The sequence below is a fragment of the Oreochromis niloticus genome, linkage group LG12 (assembly GCF_001858045.2).
Source record: "Oreochromis niloticus isolate F11D_XX linkage group LG12, O_niloticus_UMD_NMBU, whole genome shotgun sequence".
Taxonomy (NCBI): domain Eukaryota; kingdom Metazoa; phylum Chordata; class Actinopteri; order Cichliformes; family Cichlidae; genus Oreochromis; species Oreochromis niloticus.
In genome coordinates this window covers 15056342-15075228 of record NC_031977.2, presented here as the reverse complement: position 1 = coordinate 15075228, position 18887 = coordinate 15056342, and the positions used below count along the sequence as shown (strand labels likewise).

Genomic DNA, 18887 nt, shown 5'->3' with positions numbered 1-18887 from the left:
AGAGATCCCGCAGGCAAAGGGCGGGCTGCGAGTTCAATTAAGGTGGAATAATGCATGGGGACAAAGCCAATGATGACCTCGATTGAAATTGATCAGAAAACGAGACCAGAAAACGCATTCACGGGAAAAGAAAACACACGCACGCACACACAGTAGCCTCTTTGTTGTGACTGAATGTTACCTCTTTGTATCTGCACTAAGGCCTGTCTGCCTCTGTGAAATTGCAGGCTACTTAGATTTTAGAAATATTTCTAATTCCCAAATAGAAAGCTAAGAATTTAATACCACCGAACCTGTGTCTAGACTAAGTCATTCATTGTATGACATCTCTTTCTCTCCTTTCTTAATCGAATTTGCCACATTTAAGCTGGTATGTGCGGATTTTGACGCATAAGCAGACATTTGGGCTCTATCCCTGGAATGACAGAGTATACGAAGGTTTGTCATAATTTCTTAAGTAGAAAACAAGATATTTCACCACCACAGTGGGATTTTAACGAATTAAAATAACTCACTGCTTGCCTGTGATAAAAAGGTATGGGATTGAGGCGCATGCTTGTTAAGTAACTTGCTGTCAGTATAGTTAGCAGTGCTCTGATATGGACGGTGGCTGCAGAGCTTCATCTCTTGGGGTTTTAATTAACAAGCTGTCTCAAAGCTGTAGAGCTCCATCAAACAGCCCCTCGCTCTCTCTCGCTCTCACACACACACACACACACACACACACACACACACACACACTCGCTCTCTCTTTCTCCACCAGTAAATCCACCCCCAGTCAGTGCCTTGGGCTCTCTCTCAAACTTTAGACATTCTGGGTCCCAAATCAACTTGTTACCACAGTATGTGCACCAGCTGATAGGGTGTAACTACTATGAGAAGATTTGCAAAATATAAACGCAAAAATATTTGCTTAGCATCTAGTTTCATGCACCGATGCGCACGTTTGTTCACCAGACGTCCACATACTGTACGTATTCTGTTGGATTTGACTTCAAGCCTGAATGGCGCGTGGGGAATTGGTGCTTTCTCTGTAAGCTATTGCAAGGAATGACTTCCATCGTCTATTTTCATATTTCTGTTTTTAATATATATATTAAATCTTCTTTGCTCCAGTCTGCAGAACAAGCTCTGATCGATCCCATAAAATACTTGATAAACTTAAATAAGAATCTTTATCAGATCCCATATATTTATATATAAACACACAATGGCCTAAGTTACTTTAGGTTTACAGGTTAAGATTGCATATTCATAATATATCACAGGCTTAAAAAAACATGCTGCTCTGTCATGTCTTTATCACCCAGTAATAAAGAAAAAAGTTACATGTGCACCAAACCTTTACAAGAGAAAAAACCCCGCTGCTTAAGCTTCAATTATGTAGTAATAAACATGCAAATACGCCTTAATAACAATGTTAATGCACCCTCATTTATTAATTTCAGTCATTTTTAAACGAATATTTTATATTTCACCATGGTAACTATTTGGGGTAAAAAAAAGAACGGAAAAAACACTTCACCACTTCCTTTTCTAGTTGCTGGAAAACTTCTTTATGCTTAGGATCATTGCGATGAATGTGACCTGTTTGAAATCGAAGAATAGAGTCTTAAAGTGAGGGAAGTAATGTAGGGAAGGTTGAATCCCGTGAGAAAACATAAAATAAAGTGTGCGTAAGTGTCACTGTGTATGGTTTACATAGGTAGTCAGTGTAAACCGTCATCATCCTCTTGATGTTGATCCTCTACCACAGTGCTACAGAGTGTAAGCGCTGGCTTCAGAAAAGATTTGTCTTTGGTAAAAAAAAGAAACAAAATCTCTCTCTCTCTCTCTCGCTCTCTCTCTCTCTCTCGTTCTCTCCCTCTCACTCTCTCTCTCACTCTCTCTCTTTCAGCCTATAGTAAACTCCCACTGTGGCCCAGACGGGGGTAATTTGATAGCAAGGCAAGGTCAAGACAGTGCGCTGTCCATGGTACTGCGGCGGGGCAGGCTGGATGTTATCATCAAATTAGACAGGACAAGTTTCAAATCGATGCCACCCCCGGATGTCTGGAGACCGCCACCAGCAGTCGGAGTTAAAGTCCTAACAAGTCCCCCCTGACAGGTCAACACCTCAACACAAACACACACCTCTGATGCAGCAGCCTACAGGTCAGCAGCGCTGTGTTGGCGAGATAAGCACCAATCCCATTGAAGGCTCTAAGTGAAATATAGCTTTAGGTCCAGTAGTATTCTGCGGGCCCTGCATGGGACTGGGATGAGGTTGGATATCATAATATTTTTTTCAACCCATTTGAAGGTCTTGTGTTTGGCGATTTATTTGACAGTCTTTATTTATCATTGTGAGGAATACCGAGGATTATTGACAGAACACACACGCGCGCGTTCAACCGCGTACACACACGCACGCACACACACACACACACACACACACACACACACACACACACACACACACACACACACACACAAAGAGAGAAAGAGGGAAATAAAAGTTTTAAGTCAAGCTCATATTTCTGGATGAAGTACTTTTTTCCCCACTGATGATAAGTGTCAGCAAAAAGATTTAGCCAAGACAAAAATAATGTGCTTCCATCTTGACAAATTCAAAGAATGAGATGTTTAAACTGTGTTTTTGATGCATAAGAACTCAAAAAAGAACACTCTCTTTTATAGTTTTTACGTTGCAATACTGTAAATTATTCTTTTGCATAATATTTTTCTGAAGTAAGCAGTGATTCATTTCTTAGATCCCACCGGGTACGAAATTTAAAAAAAACACTGCATGTTTTGTGTTGTTGTTTTTATAATCTAAACTGCAAATTACAGGTTTTGCTATGAGTTCATCTCATTAATAATTGTTTGAAACTAACATTGCATGTGTTGGCAATTCTACTCTGCTTATTTTTATTGTTATTATTTTTATAATATATGTTTATAATTACGACAGCTCATTGCATTTCACTGAATACTAAATAATTAAAGGGGTGAATCTTCGCTGTCTTCGGACAATAAAAGCGAAATCTTGGACTTTATCTAGCCTGTAAGTGTATTATGGGCTATGCATTATCCGTCTATTTGTGAAAGATCAAAAGTGTGTCGGAGTTGAGGGGGGATCTCAAAGAAGAGGGAAGAGGGCACTGATTAGAGATGCTGCCAATCTGTCACCCCCTGACAGCTTTTGCTGCGGGGATAAACAGCAATAAAGTCTAGATGGCCGCTGTGTTGTTAACTTCACACTCACTATCACACACACACACACACACACAGCTCGCCACCGGAGGAACAGGTAAATTCACTCAGCTCCTCACAGCCCCCACCCCCTCGCCTATCATCGCCTCTGTCTCCCTCCCTGCATGTCAAACTACCCCTTCCCTCCGTCAAACTCTCCCCCTTTTCATCCTCCCTGCTGACTCAGGTAGCACACACAATGAGGACCTTAGCGACAAGAAAGGAAGCTATTCAACCGGATGGAGAGAATGTGGACGGAGGGAGAGGGAGAGAAACGTTATATTTGAATGGCTGATAAAGAAACGCAATAGATGGGAACAGAGTCTAAGCCGTCGGGATAGAAAGAAGGGGTTAGGCATCACAGAGCAGGCTGCAAGGTGACTGCAGGCCCTTTAATAACACAAGTATATTAACTCAGTTAAGCACTCACATTCAAAATGAACCCAGCTTCACTTAAGGGGCCCCGCGAACCCCGAAATGCACATAAAAACATACACCTGCCAATCCAAGCACCTATATTTCCTCCAAGCCCACTCCCCCTCTACCCCCCACCTTCCACCTCCCACCCCTCCTCCTTCCCCCTACCCTTTTCCCAGCTGTCTATCATGGTGTGGCCCGGCTAATTTGAGTTCATTGGATGGCAATAACTTCATTTAGACCTTCATCTCTTTTTGGGGTGGATGTAATGAGGATGCAGGGTGCTGCCAGTGAAAGGACGCTCCCTCAGTAATAATAACTTGGATCTTATTCTTACCCCACGCATTGCCGTGTTTATCCTCGGAGGGCTGCGTCCACATGATGAAACTCATCTATAATGTGTGATTTAATATCGCCTTGCACTCTTTTTTTTCCTCTCAGAGAATTTAAACCCAAAAGAGACTAGACGGTCGGCAAGTTTAGGGTAGAAGTTATAAAAATAGTTGTTTGCTTTTTTCTTCTTCTTTTTTTGATCCACCATAAGTTTTGTCAAAGCTTTCAGTCTAGATTGACTTTTTTCTTTTTGAAAGTTAGAACTAGTTCATATAGAAAGATTTTAAAATATATGTGCATGAAGAAAATGTTTCATGTAATTTTCTAGTTCCGTTGCTTTTACTTATTTTATGCTAATTTAAGAAATATTAAAATAAGCAACATTTACTGAGCAGACCAAACTTCATGTGGAAAAATGAGATTATTTGACACTGTCAGGTAACTTTTCGCGATATGAGAGAAGTGTATTTTCAAGGGAGAAAATGTGTCTTGGTAATTCGTTAAAAGACATTTTCATTTTTTACGTTTTATTTTGTATTTATTTATTTATCTCTTTTTTCCCAGTGTAAGTCACGGGCCTTTGTCTAACCGCCATCTAATCGATATCTTACCACCTTAAATTCGATATTGATTCCGGGAGGGTTGTACTTTACGGGATTGAGGAAACACCTCATTATTTCGTTGCTTTAACTGCAATAAAATAGTGTACAGTCAATCTTCTTTTGATTGATCCGTTATCTTGTTGTTTTATTGTACTGTAATATTTGATATTTCTCTTGTTCCTTTTTATTATTATTATTTGGGATTTACCTTCTTAAGCAGAACCACTTCCGTTTCGATTTTAATTATATATATTTAATTATATCATTGTTTCTATATTATGGTTTAAATCCGTTTGATGTGATTGTGGATTACAGAGAAGATTTTATAATATTTAGAAATATATGTATTTTAAATTTGACCGTAATCAGTTAAATATCGAAAATATGTTTTATATTGCGTTATTACTGTGTTATTCACATTCCGTAATGCTTTTATTGTGATAGCGCGTAGATTAGGTCAGTCGGGCATAAATATAATTTTCAATGAAATATTTACTCATTTAAAAAAAGAAAAGGATCGTGGTCTGTGTGGTTTACTGCCTATTATCAAATATTTTTTGCTCTTTTATAACTTTAATGTCACTCTTTGGATTTAAATCGTCAGGATAAACCGGGCAGCTGGTTGAAAAATAACGAATGCATATCATAAATAAACTTCTTGGGGGGGAATAAAACATGAAAACATGACTGAGACCTGTGAGCAGGAAATTAATTCTCCTTCCACTTTTATGGTGTGTATACACTGAGGAAAAAGAGGGAGTCATTATGTCACATTAGAAAAAAAAAAACCCACGTGTGTAATTTAAAACGGCCACTTGCCCATATGATAATTTGACAAACTATGATGCCAATACACATTGTTTTTAAGTAATCAGATATCGAGTCGCATTTTGCTCTTAGAAAGGCCCCGATCACAGGCCCACCTAGAGCCCCTTCATCTCGCCTGCCATTCATCAAGACAAAATGACCAATTTTCCCCAGTAAGTCGTCAGTGGCCTGTTAAAGAGGGCCAGTGAGCTGTGTTATACCTCCTTTCCTCCCTCCATCATCGCTGCTTGCCTAACATTGCCTTCCTGAAATCATCAGAGAGTATAGCCCCAAATCTTAAAAGTCAGTGCCCATTCTTCAAATGTATTAAATTTCAGAGGGTGTTTCTTTTACTGCAGGAGTCTTTAGGCCAGCAAAGTATCAGAGGAGGTGTAATTGAGGGGGCGGTGAGGGGATAGAGTAGCGGTCCGCCTGAAAGCTGCTATTAAAGCCAAATGGACTGAACACCGTAAAACGGCTCTGCCAACAGCTGTCCCACAATCGGAGTATTATATGCCAGGATCCTCGAGAACGCACCACACACACATTAGGCCATGCTGCTGATGTAGTGGCTACTTGCAAGTATCAGACAGCAAAGCCAAGAAAATAAAATACCAACGAATAACCACGAGAATGTCCCGATGATATTCGTGTTATATTCCTGTGGGTACTTAGGGGTAGCTGCGCTTCTTGGTGATTTTGGTCTCCAAAGGCATTTTTCACTTCTGTACAAGCCCCGATTTTCTTATAATGACCTGGGGAATTGCAATTTCGCTGGGATAGCCGAATTGCTTTGCATATTTTCACCCATTATGGTTATATTAGTGGGTTTTTTTTTTTTCATAAGAAACTCCAAAACAGGTAGAAGCACAGTCTGGATAATATTATATGTGCGTCCGTCGATTAAGCTCAAAATTGTTATATGTTAATATTTTTTTTTCTGGGAACGTTTTGCTTAAAATATGCACTGCTGAATAATAATAAAAAATATATATGGCTAATATCTCACATATCAAATGATCCTCAATTTACAAAGGGATTTTTTAAAATAAATATTTGCAGTTTATTTGGGGATGGTGGGTGGGAGAGACTTCAACCTTTAAGAACAGCTCACTTTAGGAGCTCTCTTGATGCAACACTTCTGACCAAACTTTGCACCTTACAACTGTGATGCACCTTCCTTACCTTGCGAAATACAGCCCGGTTATAGTCTTTCCGAAATTTGATGTCTTTGTCTCCAAGTGTTGTTTCAGACTGCGACTCCTTATGAGGATCCTAAGCAGAGAGGCGATTGGAGAGGAGTTGTTTTCCAGTGGATTAAATGGTTTCTCTGCAAGTCAATGAATATGTAATGACGTCTAACGAAACCGGCCAAAGTACTCTGTGCTCTTGTACACCGGGCTTATATTAATAACCTCATCAGCTGAGGAAAAACGTGATATAAAGTTGAGAAAGAATATAGGGGGAAAGGAAGTGAAGGAATACAACTTTGAATGCATCTTCAAGTCTAAGCCAATTTCCCCAGTGTTTAGATTAAATATATATATATTTGCTCAAGTCCTGAGACGGAAAGAGAGAGGGCAGAGAGAGGTTCTTATTTGCGGCGAGAGCGAAGGGGTGAATTTACATTTTTGAAACTGATTTGGAAATATTGTTTCTGATAAGCAGTCATGCCAATAATGTAATTGAATTGAATTAATAAAAGGAGAGGCGAGATGGAGCGAAAGAGAGTCCCTCTACCATGATTGTGAAAGATATTTTTTTCCTTAGTATACCCGATAAAACATTGATTGTTGCAGTTAGTTGACCCGTAAAATTTGGGGGTTAGTTTTCTCCTCTGAGCTGAGCATATAATTATGCAAATAGTGATCTGACAGTGATCCGCTGGAGAGTGTTGGAGGAGTGTGTGTGTGTGTGTGTGTGTGTATGAAGGGGGTTGTCAGAGGGGTGACATTCCAACTTTGCCTAATGCCTGGTTCCTTTGGAAAGAGTTCATCTTCTGCAGGGATGGCGTGCATATCAGAGGGAACGGGAGCAAGCAAGCGTGACAACAACTCTCTTAAAGTAAAAATTGAAATATCAGGCTGTGGCAGCACACTGGTTCCCCAACTTTTCTTTCTTTTCTTTTTTTTTTTTAATGTCATGGTCCCCACCCCTTCTCCTCCCAAAAAAGCTGACATTACAGCACAGACCCCCCGTTTGGCAAGATTTCACCCTAAAGCTCCGCAGCTGATGTTATTTTTTTATTTCTTTTTTTCCCTGTTGCAGATATGATTCAGTGTGGAGCTGTCTGTTACACGAGTTGACGACATCAGCTGGGAGAAAGTAAATCCTTATAGCTTAATCAAATCAGACATACCAATACATTCACACGCTGGGCCTGCTTTTATCGAGTGAAGAGATAGAGGAAATCAGGCTTTCTGGTTTTGGTTTGGAAATCCTTTAAACGTCAAGGTCCAACTTCTTCTTCTTTTTTCCTTTTTTTTTTCCTTTTCAGGAAACACCGAAAAAGTGTAAACTAGTGCCAGACAGACAGACTGACTGACTGACAGACAGAAATCGTAGTTGTCATGGGGGCGCCCATGAAAGTGAATGACCAATGAGAGAAAGTTTGTCTGCTTTCTCGCAACTTTCGATATTTCAGCATTATCTATAAAATAGCCAAACACTTAACAGTCTATGAACAAGTCTTAAGGCGCACTAATTCCTGGTCGAAAATATAATACAACCCCCCTCCTCCAAACGTGTATTAATCGGGTGCCTTTGATGACAACTGACTGGAGGTCCTAATTTATGATACCACTACATCACTGCTCTGGACAGAAGGCAGGTTATTTAATTAAACTCAGAGTGGGGTTTTGCCTTTTCAATATCACAGAGCTGTGAAGTTACATACATATCCCGAGGAAGTTCTAAACACATTTAAGACAGAAAGTCGAGCCTAATTCACTTGTGTGTGAGAGAGAGAGGGCGAGTGAGAGAGAGCGAGTGTGTGTGTGATTGAATGCCTCTCTTTAATCTGCGCTCTGACACTGTGTGAGGGGGACTCGCCTGGTTCCACTTGTTGTTTCGGGGGTTAATGGAAAAGATTTCTAAAGATTTATTGAGGGGGCGTTTAATGACCTGATCGGTTTCACCGTGTGAAAACAAATGATGCCGTAAAACCTCGCTGAGTTAGAGGGGGCTCAGTTTGCCTAAATTAACGACCAAAAAAAAAAAAAAAAAAAAAAAAAAAAAAAAAAAAGGCATTACAGTTTATAGTTTGTTTTCCCTCTGACACACGTATCGCTCAGTTTAACGCTCTGTCTCCAATATCATTACCTTTAAGGAGTTTAAAAAAAAATATGCACAATTAAAGTTATTACCCGTTTCACTACAAAAAAGCAGCACTTACATATAGTAAAATATATATTTTTGACAGATTAGAAAACTGACAAAACACGTGGTCGACTGTGTGGTAGCAGAGGCATGTTTGGAGGTTAGTATTGATTTCACGTTTGGAAAGTTGTAGATACAACGGATGTGACTTCACCTGACTTTCTCCTCGATCACTTGACGCGTTCACAGCTGTCGTGGCCTGTCTGCGTTGTGGGGTTTTCTTTATGGTTTTCTAAAGAAGTAACGTGCGCAATACCAGCCGTGAAAAAGTCAGGATGATTAGCACGTCCATCCCAAGAAAACAAAGAAGAAGAAAATGAGAAAAGGAAAAAAGGGAGAAGCACACGGTTTAAAAATCAAGATTTAAAGTTTATTTGCTTTGTTTTAATGGGTTATTACAACAATGAAATCATGTAAAAGTACAGTAATTGCTGTGCTGCAGAAGCGTTGAAAATAATTAAGACCTTCAAAACTGAAATGGATCAAAAGAGAATGAAACTATTTGAGAATACAAGAAAAAAAATGAAACCTGGCAGGAAACTTTCAGTTTCATAAAACCAAAAAGCTTGTGCTGTGATTAAACAAAATAGGCGTGTTTCTCAATCCAATGCAACAAATAATAAACCATCTGCAAAAAATAATGACTTCAAGAACAATTGGCGAAAAATATTCCCCTTTTATTTCCAAACTGTGCTTTGGATTTAGGCTGCTCTTACATCTTTAGTTCCCTTCACATATGGCTTGCTGGATATTATTAAAAAAAAAAAAAAACAGTGAGCAGAATCTTGTTTATTCCTAAGGCAACAATATACAAATTGTAGAGTGAAAAATGAACTGATCATAGTTGAAAAGGAGAAAGATGAGCAAAGATATCTTGAAATGAAACTCATCAAATCAAATAATAAGCCAACTTCTTTTGCTGAAACCTGGAGAGATCTAAATCAAATTAAAAGGAAATTAGGCCTGCAACCATCAGCCGCACTTGTCTCATTACAGCAGAAAGATAATCCACAAAAGCCTTCAACCATACACACAGTGGGCAGAAAAGGCAGGATTTCAGTGTTCAGTGTGGAAGTTTAACAATGGAAACTGTTTAAAAAAAGGATAGAAAAGGGTAGGAATGTTTGAGAATGTGTGTCTAAGGTATCATATGATTTAGTATGCAATTTGGGGGTTTACTAATGCCATGACACATTAGAAATGTACTCCATTAAGCCTTGAGTGCTTTATAAAACATACCAGCTTTATGGAAAAAAAAAGATCATGTTTAAGTCACACAGTCAGATTATATGCAGCTGAGCAGGGAGCTGACTTTGTCACTTCTAAGTACACAAGAAGAGTACTTTGGTGTGAGGAAAAAAACTGATATGTTACATTTCTCCAACATCTAAGGAAATATCATTCCGGCTTAGAATAATATTGAAATCTTGGATTTCATGACATGTGTAAGGCAATATATTGAGGCTTTATGAGTGTTGTGAGCTGACTTCTGGCTCCCGTTAAAATGAGATATCTCTCGAACCCATTTTGATGCCTGACTTTAAATGATTTTAAATATGCTCAGTGTCCTGAATTTTCCATATTCAGAACAGGTTGTGTTTGTTTTATTTGTTTCATCACATCCAATCAGCCACAGACATCAATTTCAAGGATATCAAACTGGAAAAAAAGGAAAAAGTATATATATTTATAATAACCAGAGAAATGAGCTCGCCACACTTTTGCAAATCAAACTCATAGATACACTAAAGTAAACACTTACTCACTTACTTGTGCTGAGAAAATATTGGCTTAATATTAAAAAATAAAATCATAGTCATAGTGTCTGTATGAGACACTGCCTTCAAATTTCAGAAATTACAAAAAGTCTCTCTTATTATAATAACTGCAATTCCAAAAAAAAAGGAAAAGAAAAAAAGAAACAGGTTAGAATCACACTCACAAATCTGAATGAGAAAAATGAGGTTTAAAAGTTTTCTTTGATTATGTGTGTGGATGAGTCAAACAATAAATATGAAGCAATCAAAACAACTGCTGTTAAACAAATGAGTTAAGAGTATTCACTCTTATTAAAAAAATACTTGCGGTCGGTACAGGATTAAAAAAACTGAAATGATACCAAACTTACCACAACGTACCACACGGCATGAGCTAATTTCAGGGTGAGTGGTCCAGGCTTTAGGACCGGGGGGGATGATGGAGAGGAGACTGAGCGGTGCAGACTGGAGGGCAGGCGGGGCATTAGCTCAGTTCAGGCTGATGTCAGGACAATTAGAGGTGCACCACAGCGCATTGTGCACAGCGCCTGTCAACCTTAATCTCTGCTGCTGTGGCCCGTACCCGCAGCCAGGCCACAGCCCACGGGAAGCACTAACACTCAGGCCCATATTGCTTTGACAGTTGCACTCAACCAGAAGTAATGCAAAACGTTATTGTGATGTATACACAGTGACCCTGTACTCTTGTCTCTTACAACAAGAAGGCTATGCGTGTGCAGAGTCAGGAAAGGCTGGGAGGAAGAAATGACACTCGGGGAAAACAGTGGGGAAGGAAATCTGGTAGGAGGTTACAGAGGAAGAGAGAGAAAATTTAAAAAAAAAATATCAGAGGACCTTTTCTGCACTTTAACCTCTGCCCCCCTCCCCAAATCTCCTCTTGTTTCGAGTCACTGTTGATGGTTCTCTACAAATCTTGGTGCCTGTTTTTGTGGGAGCCACTGCGTGTGGTGACAGAGTTGGAAGTCTCCTCTGCCTCCTCGCCTTCTTTTGCATGGAACTCACTGAAGAACCTGAAGATAGAGTCGAAACTCATCCAGGAAGTCAGCTCATGCCTCTCTGTGCCTGCGTGGAAAAGATAAGCACAAGTGCATACCAAGATATTTACTGACTGTAATGTTATATGAAAGGAAACACATGATCACTGCTAATATAATTTAAATTAAAGCTCTGCATTCTATATACTTACCATGGCAACGTAAGAAGTGAAAAGAAACGGACACTATTACATAAGATTTTTAGTCTCATAAGATTCACAAACTCCCACAATGCTCCATGCAGACCTAAACCCTTATGTGTGAGAACGATGGCAGCCTATGACCTGTTAGCCCAGTGGGATAGCCTTAATATGTTATTCAAGCGGATACCTGATAATCAACAGCGCTGCACAACCAAGGAGTTGGAAAGAGGTCCTTCCAACAAAACTAGATATATACACAATGGGTGCACTAAGTGAAACCAGTGGAGCGGTAGTCATTCGTTCCAAAGGACTAATTGAGAAAAGGCCAGACAGAAGTTGGAGAGCGATAACTAGTGAACATATCAGGTGGTCTGGCAGTGACGGGGGGAGGCAGAAGTGCAGGGTTTCCCTCTGACCTTCTCCAGGTTAGCAAGTTCCCAAGTTGGGGTCACGCTGGAGCTTGAAATCTGGTACATGCGCGTCAGGTTCCTTAGGGTTTGGGTGTCACAGCCCAGCCTTTTAGTTTGATAGCTCAACTTGATGGCAGAACACCTTGGCTGTGCCATCCAGTTGAGCTAGAACTAACAAGTTAGTTGTAACATGGAATGGTTTGTTTGTGCCACCTCTGGTTAGGGTCTGACTGCAACTGAACCTGAAAAATGATGTCCTGCCGTTCACCCGTTGTCTGTTATTAGATAAAAACTAAGAGTTTCATACTTTTATAGATGGATCTCAGACATGTTTGCACACAGAGGAATGGAGGAAGTCAAGACTGGCGGTAATGAGCTTTCTTCTGTGAATCTTTATTTTCACCTCTGCAATTGCAGCCTCTTTTTCTTAGGGACTTGCATTTGTTCGAAACAATATTACAATGACTTCCTGTAATTTTCCTGGGAGCATTTAAAAAACAAAAAGCAGTTAATCATTTAGAGCTGCTTGAAATAAAAAAGATGGTCCCAGGAGAGAAAAGTCGATAACCACAGCCCTTCTCAATGAATCGAATCTCTACAATATACAGACATACCTTTTTACCTCGGTTCCTTTTCTCAGTGCCTTTCACTTTCCATCCTGGCTTCCTCCTCTCCCCACAGTGCACATCGTATCAGCTATAAAAAGCTAGACTAGAAGGCCGCCGGGATACAATTAGGAAGCAACTTAAAGGCTCTCACACCATAGACAGCCCTCTGATGACCACTGCACTGACCCCATGTTTATTAGATTGACCCTTGCCTGGAAGCATTAATGGAGATGGTGTGTGTGCATGTGTGTGTGTTTATGTGTATGATTGTAAGCAGGTATAGGGTTTTGGGCTGAGAGGGAATTTGGGTTCCCGGTACCAGTGGTATGTTTGTGTGTGTGTAATTTGTGCGTACGAGTATATAAGGGGGTTCTCGATCATTCTGAGACAGGGGTTTGCACTGCACGCTATATAGCAAGCAGATGGCAGTCAGTGCCTTGGGTCAAATTTACTGGCCTGGCAATCATGGTAGTCAATAACCCAGCACTCCCGGTGACTCCGCTACCTGTGTAGGGCTCATCATAACACCTATCCCTGGAAACAAAGACACAGCCCTCTCACACCTCTAATCTATCATTTATATCCAATTTGAGGCACTGTGATCTTTTTATTCCACCTCTTCTGTTCTCCCTGTCTCATTGTTCCCTCTCTCACTTGTATTTTTACTTCTGTTTTGTCTCTTTTCTTTTTTCTGTAGAAGCGATCAATGCCGCAGCACTTTCCAGTTCATCTTGAACTAGCGGTGAACTCCAGAATGCCGCCAGCGTCTCCACCCTATCCCATCGCAGTTCAGGGTCACCAGGGGGGTGTCTCTGTGCCAATATGCAAATAAGCCCGTGCCCCTTCAGTGACTCTGGCGTTAAGCTCCACCCCTTCTATATGGTAGAAGCTTTGAAATAAAATCCTCTCCCCCAGACAACCTTCGCACACACACAGATATAAACCCACTCTCATGTAGACTTAAACAGGCCTTTAAAACTTCCATCCTTTCCTCCTTTAATAGCCAAAGCGTGTTGAACCTAATGGATGTTGTCATAGCTGAGATGTGACCACTGATTTAGAGGAGGAATCCCAGTGACCGGGCAAACAGAGGCAGAGAGAGAGGGAGAAGAAGAAGAGAAGCGAGAGTTATGTCAGCTACACCACAAATCAAAGTAATATCTTTTAAAAATTGTGGAAATCGATGGTGTCATCTGGCTGTATCTTGTGGGTAAAGGAAACCCATAAACAGCCAATTAGCTGATAAGCAGACTGTTTTTTTTTTTTCCTTTATGAAGAATCGATTTTATGTATTGGCAAAAGAGTGTATAATGGACAAAGAGCTCACCCATTTTTAACTGTAACTTGTATCTTGTATTTAAACTAAAGTACACTGCATAGCTGTTTCGTACTTGTGAAACAATTAAGTTGCATGTACAGATTTTAACAAGTTTACTGTAATGACATTAGCCTAATAAAGTTTGTTTTAAACGCAATAACGGTTTCATTTATTGCCGTTTCAATAATGATGTTGTCGAGCTCCACGACACTGGGTATCGTCACGGGGAATACAGAAAATTGTCCTTAGTTTTATCAGTGTTTATAATTACACTCAAGGAAAAAACAAACAAACTTAGATTAATATTGCACGTAATAATGACCTACAGGTAAGGCAACGCATACACGCGATGATGTTTCACTGTTCCCTGTTTCACTCTAAGGCAGCAAAGAGCCGGTACAGAAACATGTCCTGTGCCGAGAGCTCCCTTATGTGCTCCAGTCATGGAGCAGTTTCAGTGTAGCGCCTTACCAGTGCCCTGTGTTTGACCATTCTGTGTGTGTTGTTTGAGCCTGGTGAAGCTGCCTCATTATGTGACAGACAGAGAAGAGTATTTGATCCTGGATATTTGGCCTCCTCTTCTCTGTCACAGCCACTGGAGCCCTCTCAAGGTAATTGACTGACTGTTTGATCTCCCTCTGACTCTGCGCTGCTACAAGATGCTGCCACACACACATAAACACATTCATCAGTTGTAAGTGTCTACTCGTGGATGGAACACACACATGCACACATGCGGGCACAAACACACACGTATACTCACGCACACAGTTGTTATCATTTGTGTGCAGTGAGGTAAGGGAACAGAGGAGATTTTTGAGCTGAAAACAAGGAAATTCCTCCATAGCTATGGGCCATGCTTTCTTCCCTGCGTACCAAACGCTGCATGCTGTTACAAATGGTAATCGGCTCTGATTGTCACAAATTTCAAAACAAACGCTAGGTGACTGAAAAGCCAAAGTGACGCCCCGAGTGATACTCCAACAGGAAGTGCAAATCAAAGCATGCCGACTATAATTAGGTTCCATCTGGGCTACATTATTTAAAGCCGCAGCAGTTAATTGCTTGTGTACAAATGGCCTATTTTATTTGAATCAAACTCTTTTTTTTGTGATTCGTAATTACACTGATGTGAAGGGGGCATATCTCTTTGCCTCACTTATAATATAAATCCATATTCAAATTATTAAGAGTACTTTGAGGCAGGGGGAATGTAAAGTGATGATACTTTTCTTTGTGAGAATTGAATTTCTTTAAACAATTACAACTGCTTAATCAAATATGCTGACATTTGGGTTAAACATTTAATGAGCTTCAATTAAAAAAAGGAGATGAACAACGATATAATCACGGAAGAAAATATTAAAACAAACAGAAAACCTAACAAGACTAATATACATGATATTATTTCACGCTGAAGCAAGCATTTTCTCATTTCCTCTTGTCAACGTTTTCATCAAAAAAACCAAAAAAAACCCACAAACAGTGTATTATCTTATCAATTTCCTATTGACGGTAACCTAAGCTTTTGTTTTATCTCGATGTGAGGTAGAGCAGTGCATTGTGGTGCGGGCCTGGGTTGGTTGTAACCTTAGTCAGGCAGCTGTTTGTGGAAACTATCTGTTGCATGGATCAGCGGAGGAGAATCGCTATCTGTATCCTGGTTGTCAGACGATCGGATTTCTGTCCCTGACGCTCTCTGATATTAGATGATCTTCCGAGACTACGTGCACAGTGTGCGCTGGCACTATGTGTTTGCGTGTGTCTGGTTGTCCACATGCAGCGCACACAACTGACATACAGTCAGCTATGCTTGTTGTCACTTTGCTTGCCAACATGCCTAAAGGTCAAGAATGTCATTTCGTCCCACATGGCTGTCTGTAAAGGAGGTGTGACATGTTGCCACAGGAGATGAGGTCAAAGAGAGCCCGGGCAGGTGACAGGTGGTCTGCAACACCACCAGAGCAGCTCTGTCCTCTGTAACAAAACATGAAGATTATGTTTTCAGTCAAAAAATGTATTAAATTAGATTTTACTCTCCCACCCATTCCCTGACACCATTCCCTAATCTCCATTTAGGATGAAGACAACAAACCCAGGAATAATCAGACTTTTTCTACACTGTGTGTCTTCAAATAAAAATCAGCTTGATTGGAGCAGAAACAGCCATAAATACATCAAGACAAAAATACTCAAAAACAGAACTCATTTCATCAAATCAGTAATACCACTGTTGCTTCTTGACTTAAATTCATTTTTAATGCTTGTTGGTAAGTGGGGTCTGCCCAGCCCCCGTCTCTCTCATACTGCTTTTAATTACTTTGCTTATTATTGTGTGTTGTTGTTAGACAAAAACAAGGCAGAACTCATTACACATCCAGAGATGAGAAACCTGAATCAGTACCTACAGGGGCCGCTGAGGGGGCTCTGTATTTACTTAGAATAAAATGCAAACAGAAGAGAGACATAGAGAAACAAAACCGAGTGAAAACACAGTGAGCGGAGGATATCACATTAACTGGTTGAAATCATGACCACACATAAGCTACTTTGAATTCAAGTAGTTCATATGGAGAGTGGAACTTGCGACAACAAAGACTCTGCACAAAAGACGGTGAAATTCTGTATTTTTTTATTACTTACTTCTCATTTTGTTAATCCCTCCAGCCTGTTATGTTTCCTCCCTACCGAGACACTGAGATTGCACTGAGTGCTTTTTTTATTTTAATGTGAATGAGTGGCCTTGGCCGTCATAAAGGACCCTTGCTTTTATGGACTTGGAGCAGAGTATTTACAAGATAACCCTGGTCCAAGGACTGTGCAGGCTATTTGATACCAGTGTCAGACTCTCCTGCCTCCTCTTCAGTAAAAATCGAAGCCTGAATAAGCCTTTGCCTCTACAGCACCTCTCAATGTCAGTTGTTTTACTCATCTCTGCTTAAAAGGGTTGAGATATTTTGGAATATGTGCTTAGCTATCTGTGTGTCGCTTTAATCAACATTTTGTATGCACCTTTTCTGATTTTTTCTACACTGAAATAATAATGACATTAAATATACAATTATTTATTTATATGTCAATGTGGAAAAAAGCTGCTCTCATGCAGAATGGACACAAAGAATGACAGTTAGCTCCAACAGAAACAATTGGTACGATGTAGAATAAAATCACTCAATTAAATTCACAAATGAAATTAATGAACCACAAAATTATCATAAAACATTTAAAACTTTAAACATATGTGAATAGGGGGCACCATTTGCATGCTATTTGGAAGAGTTGGGTTGCTAATTTATTTATGGTGACAAAGCAAGAAGAAAATTTGTATAGAGTCAGTGACAAAGTTATTTAAAATATATGAACTAGTTTTGACAGTATAGTCTGAACCTTCTGTTCTCTCATTATTAAAATACTAAGAATCGTATGAATGTGTAAATGCCTCTTTGGGTAATAAAAAAATGTCAAAATTATCAGTTGCATACACAAATTTTCTTATGCCCGTATGACATGTCCAAGTTTAATTCCATTTTTGTGTGTGAATTTTACAGCATAGTATAAGGTCTGCACATGTACCTGTTGATTCAGTGTGAATATGTGACATAAACACACACACACACAAAAAAAAAAAAAGAGGAAAAAGACTGAGTGTGCATGCACATGTATGTTTATGGAAGGGCCTTGTTGGGAGTGCCACCCAGACATTAACACTGTAAACAGTGCAGGCCTCCTTCCCTGTCCGGCCCTTTTGTTCCATCTCCGCCACCATTGGTTGGGACTTAAATGGCAAACACTCGGGGGCTGCTAGCTCGCCTGACACGGTTTTGTTTTTGGCCTATTGAGGGGCAATGGAGAGCTTTTGTTTCTATGCCCAGGCACAACGTGTCTCAAAAGCAGCATGGCTGAAAAGAGAGGCCCCCACAAAGACTGTGCATTAGTGGAGGCACTACACGCATGCATATACGTGCAACTCAAATGGGACCAAGCACGAACACACACACACACACACACACACACACACACACACACACACACACACACACACACACACACACACACACACACACAATGCTTTGCCAAGGGTAGGTTAGGCCAGACAACTTTGGCCAGACAGGATGGAAAAGATGGAGTGGGGTTAGAGCATGCGCACAAGTGAATATGCTATATGCCACACCGCAAACTTACTACTTCGCTACATTTCATTCACTCCTCATTCGCATAAACACACAAACACCTATAGTCCACTTTACTGCAGTAAAATCTGCTGCACAAACCTCTCTTGCACTTCCAAGACAACACCAGGCATAGAGAAACACACACTCACACCAACACATCTACGATATTAGAAATACACACATCACTCAGTCACAAAAGAGTTGAAGGAGGACAGGGCTAAGAGAGGCCCCCTTTGCACCTGTAAGAAAGACAGGGCGCATTCAGAATCTGTGGTCTCAGAATAGACAGCCTTGAGTGTGAGAACCCCCATTCATACAAGGCTATGGTGATCGCACACACCTTCATACAATTCTCATTCACAACACATGTTGCCTAAGGTCTATAGAAGAATCTAGCAAGGGGACTAACAGTACTAGTGTAAGATTGATGCAATGCATGGTATAATCATTATCCATCTAAAAAGCAGTATACACTGGCATCAGGGAATTTGCAGTATATATATCAATACTCTTTGTAAAGCAGTCTCCCACTTGTTTTCTTTATGTCAACCACGTAATCATATAAATATTTCTATCACACTACACCTGATGCTTACATTGGATACACTGACAAAAAATACCTTGTTTCTTCACAACATCACCGGTAATATTGG

General features: G+C 40.2%; 1 protein-coding gene across 1 annotated transcript in view; it reads right to left on the bottom strand.

Annotated features, from left to right (window-relative positions):
• Positions 1-9119: 9119 nt before the first annotated feature.
• arb2a (ARB2 cotranscriptional regulator A) overlaps positions 9120-18887 on the bottom strand; it is a 158115-nt gene continuing 148347 nt past the window's right edge. The window contains exon 11 of the mRNA XM_003452666.2: positions 9120-11611. Within this exon, the coding sequence (XP_003452714.1) occupies positions 11454-11611 (158 nt within the window). The 3' untranslated portion in view covers positions 9120-11453. The remainder of the gene's footprint in view (positions 11612-18887) is intronic.